Source organism: Mustelus asterias, chromosome 6 (genome assembly GCF_964213995.1).
Source record: "Mustelus asterias chromosome 6, sMusAst1.hap1.1, whole genome shotgun sequence".
Taxonomy (NCBI): Eukaryota; Metazoa; Chordata; class Chondrichthyes; order Carcharhiniformes; family Triakidae; genus Mustelus; species Mustelus asterias.
The window spans coordinates 94,433,815-94,447,214 of NC_135806.1; the positions used below are offsets into that span (position 1 = coordinate 94,433,815).

General features: G+C 42.3%; 1 protein-coding gene across 1 annotated transcript in view; it reads right to left on the reverse strand.

Moving 5' to 3' along the window:
- Positions 1-12,534, reverse strand: part of rhobtb3 (Rho related BTB domain containing 3) — a 130,037-nt gene extending 117,503 nt beyond the window's left edge. The window contains exons 1-3 of the mRNA XM_078214766.1: positions 12,382-12,534; positions 11,928-12,153; positions 2,211-2,403 (exon numbers count right to left, since the gene is read on the reverse strand). Of these exons, the coding sequence (XP_078070892.1) occupies positions 2,211-2,403; positions 11,928-12,153; positions 12,382-12,383 (421 nt within the window). The 5' untranslated portion in view covers positions 12,384-12,534. The remainder of the gene's footprint in view (positions 1-2,210; positions 2,404-11,927; positions 12,154-12,381) is intronic.
- Between the last annotated feature and the right edge of the window lie 866 nt (positions 12,535-13,400).

Consider the following 13,400-nt stretch of genomic DNA (forward strand, 5'->3'; position numbering starts at 1 on the left):
AGCCCTGAGCGCCTCTCCCAGTGCTAGATTTCTGCACTGTCAGCTCCCTGCCGGAAATAGGCGCAGAGCTGCATTAGAGATGTGGGGTTGGGGGGGGTTTGGCGGCGGGATCTTAATATAATTTAAATATGATTAGTGGGCCTGGGACAGAAGTTTAAAGTAGCTCCTCACTTTCAAGGGCCTAGTGGCCCAACCCCGCTGGAGTGAATGGGGCAATCTGGGCCCCCAGAGGGTCGGGCGGCAGGGGGTTGCCTCCTGGGCATTGGCACCTTGGCAGTGCCAACCTGTGTCCCTGGCAATGCCCAAGGGGCACGGTGCCAATGCCTGGGGGCACATTGGCACTGCCCATCATGGATGTGGCAGTGCCAAGGGGGTGGAGCCTATGGGGGTGGAGGGTCCTGCTGCCACTCTGCAGACAGGATCGGTGGGGGAGGGAGGGAGGCCAGCCATCGGGACTGCCATCGAGGGTTGGGTCGTGGCTAAGACCAGACATGATCAGGGCGCCAGCAATCAGGTGGGGGGATGTTGGTGATGCGGAGGTCGCGGGGCTGGCCTACGGTTGGAAGGCTGATAGACAGGGGTTACTGCGCATGCACTGATCTCAGCACTGACAGATCGGCACATGCGCAGTGGTCCGTTCGGCACTATGCTGCCGGCCTCTACAGCGGGAATAGGCCCCTCCCACTGATTTTTAGTGTGATTTATGCTAGTGGACAGAGTGTGGGAGATTCATTTTTAAACTCCCACTATAAAAACCAGCGTGATTTACTCCAGTTTTCACGCGAATTCGGCACTTAGGATTTATTTGGGAGAATCGCCCCCAACAACTTTAACTCATGACTCAATCCTCCCCGACTCAAACCCAGCATCGAAGTCAATCACCTTATGATCACCATATGCCAAGTGTTCCCTTGACTAATTCTCTATTGTTCATTCTTTACTCTTTTATGGGATATGGGTGTCGCTGGCATCGGCAGCATTTGTTGCCCATCCCTAATTGTCCTTCAACTGACTGATTTGCTGGGCCATTTCACAAGGCAGTTAAGAGTCAACCACATTGCTGTGGGTCTGGAGTCATGTGTATCCCAGACCAGATGAGGATGGCGAATTTCCTTCTCTAAAGGACATTAGTGAATCAGATGGGTCTTTATGACAATTGACAATGGTTTCATGGTCACCATTACTGAGACTGGCTTTCGATTCCAGGTTCATTAATTGAATTTAAATTCAGCAAGCTGCCACAGTGGGATGCGAACCTGTGGTTCCAGACCCTGGTTCTCTGGATTACTAATCCAATGACATTATCATTACACGACCATCTCCCTGCTAATTCTTTATTATTAAATCTAATTTAGCCTGTTATGAGAGAGTATTTCTTATTTTCATAGAAGAATCATAGAAACCCTACAGTGCAGAAGGAGGCCATTTGGCCCATCGAGTCTGCACCGACCACAATCCCACCCAGGCCCTACCCCCACATATTTTCCTCGCTAATCCCTCTAACCTACACATCCCAGGACTCTAAGGGGCAATTTTTTAACCTGGCCAATCAACCTAACCCGCACATCTTTGGACTGTGGGAGGAAACCGGAGCACCCGGAGGAAACCCACGCAGACACGAGGAGAATGTGCAAACTCCACACAGACAGTGACCCGAGCCGGGAATCGAACCCGGGACCCTGGAGCTGTGAAGCAGCAGTGCTAACCACTGTGCTACCGTGCCGCCCCAATCTATTTTCTACTATACATGCACGTACTATTCTTTCCAGCATGTGTCAGTGGATAATGGACAGGAGAAAACATCCTGACTGATTTCCCCCCCCCTTTCCCCCTGCCTTAGGCTAAAGATATTGTGGCTAATTCTGAACTCACCACCAATTTGGTTGAGATCAGTTCATTCATTCTACCTGGGATCAAACGAGAGACCATCTTAGGGTGATTAGCTTTGTACAATGCCATAGAATATTTGTCTGAGTCATCAGCAGGAAATGTACCTTCACTGATTTGGAGATTGCAAACACTGGAAAAGTGGCCTTGCAGCATAATTAACAGGATTTTTTTAACAAGAGTGTGGCTTGTTTTCTGAATCATTTTAGATACGTGAATTGTTACATTGGAAGAATGATTCTTACAGGTAATACACTAGCACCATCATATATTATTTTGCCACTATTTATTTGAAAGAAATATGGACAACCTTCATTACTCACCATTTTGTCTTGTACCAATAGCAGTAACTATTACTGGAACTGTCCACTGGTTAAGTATCCGCTTAATCATTGGCACATAATTATCCTTCACTTCTTGAAATGAGGTTTTGTCATTGACGGAATATTTTAGGACAATGATGTCTGCCAGCCCAAGCACATTCCGTGATCTATACCAGTCATTGTCGAATAACTCCTAACAAAGAAATGATGAGAACTTTTAGTGAAAAACATTTTTAAAAATCAAAATGGAGTTGGGAAATTAGAATTGTTTTACCCAGAGACATTTTTTTCATCTTTACCCACAGAATCTATGACAAATCAGCATTAATAACTTTATTATGCACAGGATTAACTGACTGCATCAGTTTCAGAATTCGTTTTAGCAGCTGAGTACCTGTACTGCTCACTATTCTCACTCCCCAAAACATGTACAGACAGTTCAATTCATTGCTAACCAAAGAGAAGATACCACTCAAAGTATTGGCAAAAGATCGGCAGGCACATCTTTCACTTAAAGAATCCCAGGAAATGTGGTGATGGCCAGGAGACTGGGGACAACACTCCTGCTCTTCTTCAAAATACTGTCAAGGAATGTTTTATGTCTACCTGAGTGGGCTGATGGAGGTTGATATAATATTTCATTTGAAAGGCAGCACCTCAAAGAGTCCAGATTTTTGTGCTCAAATCATTGAGTGGGACTTAAATCCACAGCCATCTCACTCAGAGGCAAGTGTGCTACCAAATGAGCCACCACTGACGCTAACATGATTGACCCTCTTATAAAACTAATTAAGTGCGAGCTTCTCAAAGTGTTCAGTGGACAGTCATCTAATGGTAGCAATATCTGAGTGGAAGCCAAGCATAAATGTCACAGGAGTTTGCAATGCAAATAAAAGAATTGCACACAGTAATCATTGTTGGACTTCTTAACTCAATTAATGAATTCCTAATGTAAGGTTTTTAAAAGCAGTTTAATTTTTTAAAAACCTATGTACTGAGAACTAACATCATACTTTAAAAGCAAATTACTGTGGATGCTGGAAATCTGGAATAAAATGAGAAAATGCTGGAATAATTCAGTAGTTCTGGCAGCATGGGTAGATTGAGAAACAGAATTTAATGTTTTGAGTTTGTATGATTATTGTTCAGCTCCGAAGAGCTACACGGACTTGAAGCATTAACTCTGTTTCTCTCTCCACAGATGTTGCCAGGCCTGCTGAGTTTTATATCATTTCCTTCTTATTACTTTAATTTGTCGGATCAATTACATGTTAGGGTACGGATCCGAACCCCCAAGGTATGTTATGCAATCAGACTAAACCCCAACAATTTGCTGTTTTGGTATTAGTGTGAGATCTGATGTTTCACCCCAGGCATGATTCTACGATATCAACTTTTATCAAAACAAATTTTATTTAACAGTACAGTTTAACTATAACAAATGAATTAGCTTAATTTAATATTTGAAAAATACTCAAGCATGACAAGATACAATTCTTAACTGCTTATCTATCCCTATGTGTTCTAATTCAAGCAATATTCCTCTTATGGACTTAACACCCTCTTTAAAATTAGTTAGCAAAACACAGGCTTACTTGCTTGTCTCAGGTCCCAGAGCTCTCAGAGAGGCCTTTTGAGAGACAGAGGAGAGGAGGAGGAGGAAGAGAGGAGGAGGGAGAAGGAGGAGGAAGAGGAAGAGGAAGAGGAGAGAAGAAGAAGAGGAGGAGGAGAGAGAGAAGAGGATGAGGAGGATGCGGAAGAAGAGGAAGAGGAGGAGAAAGAAGAGGAGGAGGAGGGGGACACACAGACGCAGAGGGCGACACACAGACGCAGAGGGGACACACACAGACGCGGGGGGGGGACACAGATGCAGAGGGGGACACACAGACGCAGAGGAGGAAAGAGAGAGACTGCTTCCTTCTTGTAGTCCAGGCAACAAAATTGCTTGCATTTGTAAAAAGAAACTGAAACAGTATTTCTTCCCTGCAAACTTAGCTCCTCCCCTCTGTCTTGTCAATCAACCCAATCAAAACTCTACTCTGAAACCCCAGGAGTAACCCAAGTAAACAGAAATGCATTAACTCAGCTTAAAACCAATGCACAGGTTTAAAAGAGCATCTTAAAGGAAACAAAGGTAGAGAGGTGAAGATGTTTAGAGAGGGAATTCCAAAACTTAGAGCTGAAACAGCGGACTCTGGGACTCCTGTTTCCGGCTACATTTGCTAGAATGTGTTGAGGGTGCAAGTGGCCAGACTGCATGCAGCCAGCCCCATTAACAAAGCTGGATATTTTAAACCCTTTTCTCAATTTCAGAACAGTCAGGCCCCTTCTGTGAGCAGACATGGTTCACTGTCAGTTAGAGAATGTATGAACAATGGGGGAACCCCAGTCCCAAGTAGAGGACCAAATAAAACAGCACCTACTTTGCAAATTCTCTCATTGGCAATCATTGAACTACCAAAATGTATTTTTTCAGCTTCAAAGGTGAGATGTACCATTGTAAATAAGATGTGTTTTTACTACAGTGATTGACTCTTGGGCTCCATCCTGCAAAGGCAAGTTGACCATTACAATGATCAGCATTTGTAAGCATTGAGATGCATTAGAGTACTTTTCCCTATGGGAAAAGCACGCTAATGCATTTAAAACTGAAGGAAATACTGCTTGCAATCTCTAATGTAATGATCTGAAGTGATTTGAATATCCAGAGGCCCATGAAATTGAAACAAAAACTTCAACAATTTTCATTATTGGAAAAAAGCCCTTCTGCGCCTGTGCTGTTTTGATTGACAGAACATATGGTGGAGCTTAGAAAATAAAGGCCTTTGGACTTTTCAGTTTTAATCTCCAGTGTGTACATTTATCAAGATTTATTATTCCAGCTGAGTGCATGCTGAAAGCTTGGCTGAATTACAAATGTTCCAAAATACATATCTCAGCAAGGGTTTAGGAGGTGCTGTGTTCACATTTTTACTGACAGTCAAGAGATTATTAAAGGATTTTCTGTTTTTGATATGGTCATTAAAATGAATTAGATGCTAGTCTAATTTTTCAACATTAACTGCTTGAGGGGATTTACATTTTTGATTGGAATTTATGAATTAGAGTTTTTATTCAGCAGGAAGTGTGTTTGAATGAGAGCTCTGATGAATTTTTAGAAGTTTAATTTTTTTTCTCCATTTCAAAGACATGGCTTCTGGGGTCTGCCCCACAATGGATACTGTTGAGTGGCTATGAAGGATACATGGGGGGCATGGAAAGATCTTCGAGTGCCATGTGGAATGGGACTGGCATTGGAAGGGACATAGGAGTATGAGGGGGTATGGAGGGTGAACATGGACTATGTGGAGGCATGGGGAAGATAAAGGGGCATGGAGGGAACATGTGCATTGGGTGGTGGGTGAGGACTTGACGTTCATCATTAAAATTAGACTGATGTCCCAGTAAATGCAGACAGGCATTCTAGTCAGCTGGCCTTACCATTCACCTACCTTTGTTCTGCCTCAGGCCTGCTTCCATCCCTGTCCACACCTCCCCAATACAAGAACATTTTACGCTACAGTTATCAACCACTTTAATACAATTGAGCTCCAAAAGTTAGCAGGCTGCCTACACTCTTAATGTGATTGTGTACTTGTCACATAGGGAAACAGAATCCCAGAAAGCAGAACATTTTTCAAAGGAGCCAGGTGTAAAAAAAAAATTTCCCAAATCGGCCTTCCCAATTAAGGATCCCACGCACCCCGGACATTCGCTCTTCCACCTTCTTCTGTTGGGAAAAAGATACAAAAGTCTGAGGTCACGTACCAACCGACTCAAGAACAGCTTCTTCCCTGCTGCCTTCAGACTTTTGAATGAACCTACCTTGCATTAAGTTGATTTTTCTCTATACCCTAGCTATGACTGTAACACTACATTCTGCACTCTCTCGTTTCCTTCTCTATGAACGGTATGCTTTGTCTGTATAGTGCGCAAGAAACAATACTTTTCACTGACAATAATAAATCAAATCAAATCACTAAAATCGAGCCCACCATTTCCTGATGACTGATGCTATGAGATTTAAAGTGGATGAAACATTGCTTTCTGGGAACTATGAACTGGATAAATTCTTTGTGAACTGTGTTTTTAAGGAAATCAAGGTTCCCTTTATTTAGTTTACATTTATATTATATTGTTTACATTTTTCCAAGTCAATGGCCCAGGGGTTTTGTGATATCTAGAACTGAATAGAATAGAAGAATAGAATCCCTACAGTACAGAAAGAGGCCATTCGGCCCATTGCGTCTGCACCGACCACAATCCCACCCAGGCCCTACCCCCATATCCCTACATATTTTACCCACTAATCCCTCTAACCTACGCATCTCAGGACACTAAGGGGCAATTTTAGCATGGCCAATCGACCTAACCCGCACATCTTTGGACTGTGGGAGGAAACCGGAGCACCCAGAGGAAACCCACGCAGACACGAGGAGAATGTGCAAACTCCACACAGACAGTGACCCGAGCCGGAAATCGAACCCAGGTCCCTGGAGCTGTGAAGCAGCAGTGCTAACCACTGTGCTACCGTGCCGCCCTGTGAAGCTATCAGTGCTCAGCATTATTATGGTGGAAGTTAGACTTTTGGCACATTCACAATAAAACATGGAATCCTGATTCTCGCTGGATTTTCTGCCTGTGTCACCATTCTCGGAGGGTGCCTGCAGGCTGGAAATTGCCCCAAAAGTGTCTTTTGCTAGAGAACAGTTCAGATCATCAATAGGAGGTGTGCCTCAAAACTTTTTACAGTAGAGAAGTGTACCATGACTATGTATACAAGGTTGGGAACCACTGATTTAAGATCCTGTTCAGAAGTTGCAAAAACACAGTCATTCCAGTAAATCCAGCAAAACTGCTGCAAACAGACATTTAACCAGAAAACTAAGAGAAAACACCTAAATAGAAAAGAATGATCAGTGTGCAAGAGAGGGAAAAGATAAGAATCAAAGGAAAGAAATTCAATCCACTTGCTAACAAAGTGAAAGATATGTACTTTGTTTGATATTATGTTCTTTATCTATATTTTCATTAGCAAATGTGGAAACTGCACTTTGGATTCTACATATTCACAGAAATCTCTAATCTCCCCCAGCCCCATGACTCTCCAATTATCCCTGCTTCTTTAATTCTGGCCTCTTGTGCTTCCCCAATCTTAATTGCTCCACCACAGCCTTCATTTGCTTAGGTCCCAAGTTCTGGAATACCCTCTCCACACTGTCTGCCTCTCTGCCTTCCTTTCCTCTTTTAAGACACTCCTTAAAACCTGCTTTGGTCATCTGACCAAAATATTCATGTGATTTGGTGTCATACTTTACTTTACAAAGGCCCTGTGAAGCACCTTGGGATTTTAATTACCATTAAGGTGCGATATAAATATAAGTTGCTGTTGTAGAAAAATCAAAGCACAATTTGCTGTTGTATATTGTCAATATTTTGCAGACTGGCTGGAATAATATAGTACTGGTACTTATTTGAGTAATGTTAGATGCCTCATTTAGCGATTGGACCCAACTGCGTTTATTTTACTTAGGTAAATGCAAAGCCTGCAACATGTTGTGTTTTCTTCCAGAACCAGACCATTTGAAATTCAGGCTGTTCTATATGCAAAGAGTCTTATGTGAGCTAAAAGTGTTGAGTAATGTTATGGATTTGAATTTGGACCACGGCCAAAATGATTTTTAGCATTCGTGATAAAAGAAGTTAGAGGAAGAGAAGGACTTCGTCACATATTCATCCAAGTTACAGCAGTGTAGTGAGGAGAAAGGGAACACAACAAAATCTTCTTTTGCTATAGAACAGCTACAATTTATCCCCTCACAAACTCCACTCCTCAAGTTAATCATCAGCAAAAATCTTCTGCTGTAATATTTTGTTCCACAAAGATAATTATGCAAAGTACCAGACTTTTCATCCATTTCCATATCCCAATTAATACACTGTTTTCTCCAATTCTCACTTCACCCATGACTTAGGATTGACTGACGTATCATTCGATCTTTAATGTGGCAGTAGAATTGTGTTTTCCTCCAGAACCAGGCCATCTGAAATTCAGGCTGTTCAAAGCAGAGGTCTAGATGTGAAAGCAATCTTATATGAGCGAAAAATGTTGGGTAATGTTATGGATTTGAGGGTAGGAGTTCAGCATCCATTAGGAAACATGAAAATTGATTCAATAAAATTAAAGAAGTTATGAACTGGTACCAATAAATAGGAACCATGAAAAGATTTTTGAGGAAACTGGTTGATAAACATCATGAAGGGACATCACATCTGTTTGACCTGGCCCCATTGTGACTCAATGTTCTCTGAAAGGTCTATTGACTTTTTCACAGATAACTGAAGATGAGCTATAAATGTGATCTTTCCAAAGTCGCCAGCATCTTAAGAACAGGCACAAAAACTGTTGAAATGGTTACCTAGCGTAAACATCATACTCAAAATCTGTGCCTCAGCAATATCAACCTTCGGTTGGAATTTTGGAGTCAGTAGTGAAGTGATGATGCTCACTGCTGACATAGAAGAACATATAAACGTGCAAATTAGGAGCAGGAAAAGGCTATTTGGCCCCTCAAGTCTGCTCCACCATTCAATAAGATCATGGATTGTGGCCTCAAATCCAGTACATTCCGCTGACCCCCAAGAACTTATGACTCCCTTGTTCAGTGGTTCCTAAAGGGTGCGGCACGCCACACTGGTGCGGTGAGAGAGGATGGCAAGTGTGGCGGGAAGATTCAAGGACAATCAAAGAAACATTTAAACATGGTTTAAACAAGCATTGTTTTATACTTTCTGGATGTCCCATGATCATATTATAAAGTAGCTGTGTTCTATGTTTTGAACCAAGCACTGCTAGGAGTTGTTTTTTTTTTGTTTTTGAATGTATCTCTTATCAATAAAAAATTCGGTGTGGTGCAAGCAAATTTTTATTCTGAAAGTGCGGCCCAGTGAAAAACGTTTGGGAACCACTGCCCTTGTTAGTCACTTTTAGACACTTTTCATGCACTGGACCCAGGATCTTTGGGTGGAACATATAGTTGCTAACTTCCACTGTGGTCTCCTTCCAAGCCATCTTGGTCAGGTGGGAGGGCCCCTGTTGCCATTGATCGTAAGAGCACCTCCTGCCATTCCCTGATGGCCTGGAGGAGAATCTGCAAGGGCGCATTACTGAACCATGGGAGCAGGCTGTCCACAGAAATGTCTGTGCCACTAATTTCTGCTTTCCTAATGCCAGTTTGAACCTGCTGCCAAATCATGGGGATCTCCAGGCATCCAGCAACAGTGATGTTATTGAACAGAGTAAAAGGCGAATCACACTGAAATATTCTCACAGGCAGCAATCCAGGAAGCAAGATTAACATTATTTTAATTAGAGATGACAAATTAAGTGAGAAAAAAAAATAAATGATTGGGACACGCAGGAGATTAAAAGGTGAAAGCTGAAATATAAACAAACTTTAAAAAGTTACTTTTTTAAAAATTGGTGAATATTATCATAAATTCAACACTCCATCAATAGAAAATTCATTTTTCAGGACTGTTGAGGCTGTTCAGCAGTAATTATGAACTTAGTATGCCACTGAAAACCCAGTTACATCTCATTCAACAAGATGTTGTTTTTTTAAAGGATTTTTACAGCATGAAAGGGCAAATTCTCATCTATATTTGACTGCAGTCTGAGGAAACTTTTAGAGAAGTGCAAAATATCACAGCTTTCCTTTTTTCAAGGCCAATATGACTGATTCATTCAGATTTTCAACTTGCAGTTAATTGAGCTCCTTTTAAGCTACCACATGGGATCTCCATTTTTTGTTCTGTTGGGAGAGATCTATTGGTGTCAACCACAATGAAATTATTAAAGCTATGAGGAGGGCATTTAAATGAAGATTTCTCAAATCAGCTAAAGAGTTTTTCAAGTCCACAGCAGAAAAACCAAAGTATGCATTGAAAGTACTTTCTTCCATTCAAGCTCATTTTTAAAAATACTCTCTTGGCCATGAGTGAGGAACTATTTATTAAACAGCAAGGGTGCTACCATTGGCCCTGTTCTTCAAAATACTTTTTATTCAACTATCTGCACCTTTCAGTTATATTCTTTAAGCTCCCAATTATTTATTTAAAATGGTGTGGCTTTTGTATAGTTTCTGCTGAGGCAGAGCCTTTTTTCATTTCATTCCTAAGTGTCGGGCTCCAGCTGTTGCCAAGGACAGTCTTGTGATCAGAATTCTGTCTGCTCATCTTCCCTAGTGCACACTTACCAAATCCTATGTCTACCTGCATATGCCAGGTTTGCCAAGCCTTAGCAGTATGTCAAAAAGAGTAATATTCTATTCACATCTGCCTCGAACATCCATACTCTTCCCTTTTGGGTGAAAAAAATAAGCTTGCATAACCGCTCCTAGTGGGTAGGCTGTTGCTAATAGGATGCCACACTCACGCAATGACTGTCATTGAAATGATCCTGCAGTTTGTTACATGAAACTTGCACTTCATTAACACAAACTAATAATAGGTGCCCCTAGCAGTTCCCAAAACAATACTGCATGTTCTGATTGATTTATTTCTAAACAGTCACTCCCAAGAACAAGTGATCTGGATATTTAGCAACACTGCCTGTACTGCCATTACTTAAACTAGGAAAACACCATTTCCCCTTATCAATATATGGGTGGAAATATAACAAATAAACATACATGAAGAAAGCATTCATTGCCTTTTACAGATTTATAATCGAGACTTTTGTGAATATCATATCTAATTCTGGGTGTTAATGTGAAAATACCTTAATAGCAATTTCAATCTCTGGGTGCGAATTTGTGAATGGACCTTGCTCTAAAATGTGTCCAATGGGAAGATGCGTATAATGGCAAAATGTTATATCAGGAGCCAATCTCAACGCCATTACTCACGGGTAGCTTAGAATCTAACGCACAATTATCATACCTATTTTCTATGATGGATTCCGTTCACAATGGCATAAAACTAATAAATTGTACTTGGGCAATGAGGTCCAAATAGGCACCTTCTGAGATCAAAGGCCAATTGTTATTGGGATAATCTGTGTTTTGGCAGTTGCTCATATAAATGGTGTTTTATGCTCGAAAAATATGTTTTCAGATTTTCATTTATTTTTGAAAACTTACAAATGGTCGGGTTTGTGATGTAGAACATAGAAAAAATACAGCACAAACAGGCCCTTCCACCCACAAGTTGCACCGGTCATGTCCCTACCTACCTAGGCTTATATATAGGCTTACCTATTGCCCTCAATCCTATTAAGTCCCATGTACTCATCCAGAAGTCTCTTAAAAGACCCTATCGAGTTTGCCTCCACCACCAAAGTGTCACGGTTATGTGCTGGACACAATGCTTTGTGTTAGTGGGTATGGACAATGTAACATATTGGAGAAATTATACAAAAAAAGTTTCAAACCAAGCCAAAAGGGAGAATAAGTGTCTCATTTCATGAATGAGTTTCTAATAAAACTGTGTGCAGTTCGAAATTGCAAACTTCAAATCCGCGCCTTCACACTATGAACTCATTTGGACTTCCCATAGCGGAAAAGGGGGACACAATTGATATGAAGGGGGGGGGGGGGTGTGGGAGGGGTGGGAAACCCAAGCGAGCCCCAATCTCTAAGACCAAGGGGGGATCGCTGTAACTTTTTGCTCCCTTACCCAGCTGGGACAGTCGTGTATCAGCACTCGGACCCTGCCGAAGATGCAAGCTTGGTACTCGGCGAAGGCAGGAAATGTGATGTGGGTGGCAAAACCGAGCAGCCGCCTCTCCTCAATGTGCCGGATAATAGCATGTCTGCCGAAATAGGTGGTGATCAGATCGGGCTGCTGCAAGCTGTCCTCAAAGCCCGCTCTCTCATTCCCCAGAGCCACGATACGGACCGACCTAAACAAGTAGAAGTTACACATTCAGTCAATGAGTTAGCATCACAACCTGAAAATCCTCCCCGTGCAATCCGCGCCAATGCAGCTCTTTGAGGGCTTTGTGGTGTCTTCTTTCCCCCCTGAAATCAGTCTCTCTTCGGCTGACTTTAAGCGCTGGATGGAAGAGAACGGAGCTAAATTAAAACTAAAACTCCAAACGACCGTTACCGAACCGGTATGTGCAACTTACATGATCAATGTTGTCCCGGCAGCTTAACAGAAACGGGGGGCGAAAGCGGCGAGTTATTCATAGTTCTTTGCGATGAGGGTAACAAAGAAACTGGAAGTGAGCTGAACCGACTGTGGCTCTCTGCCCTGACCAGACAGCAGAAAATGCAGCAGCAGCAGCCAGTGATAGGAGGCGGTGAACTTTACTCTCCTCGTCACTTTCACCGGGAGCTTGTTATTAGCTCAGGAAATAACTGATATTGCTGCATTGACACGTCTGGCAGAGTCAGCGATCACTGTGCACCGGACTGATTATTGTGTTTGTTCTCTCTTCAGTATATCCACAAACCCCGGTCCAGTCAGAGGCTTCTGAGTCCTGACGTCAGGCGAAGCTCATCAGGCTGAGGAATTAGATTTAAATCCGTCCACTAAACACACTAATGCAATCCACAAGATTTATATCCCACACATTCGGATTTGCTGGCAAGCGGACTGCCGGGTCTCGGCTCCCACTTTTGGCTTGAACCAAAGAAGGGGGATAATAGTGATGCTAATCCATTATGTGAATAAGGAGAGAGAGAGAGAGACAGGTTTCCTGAGGCAGCGGGACAAGGGTAAAAAAAAGGACAATTGTGACAGCGTCCTTGCTTCAGGATCCCCTGTGTGTCCTCTAACGTGTGTGCTGAGGACAACTTGCGGCTGTCAGTTGATACCATTGTTTGGAACTGGTGACCTAAATGACTAACGCAAGAGCAATGAGTATAAACACTTCTATTGTTGTAGACATTCTTTTTTATTACTTTATTTTTCTAAAGTAATCATTTTTCCTTAGGTGCAGGGCCTAACACCAACATCGTCCAAAACATTAACTTGTTAGGATAGATTGCCAGTGGTCCTGCCAAACATAGTTGTGCATCAGCCAGGGGATAACTTTCATTCTATAAATAACCTGGGAGAGAGAGGGGCTCGACCATATCATGACTGCAAGCACCACATTTATCCATGTCCTCTGAACCTCAGTCCTGGCAGGACCACTATTCT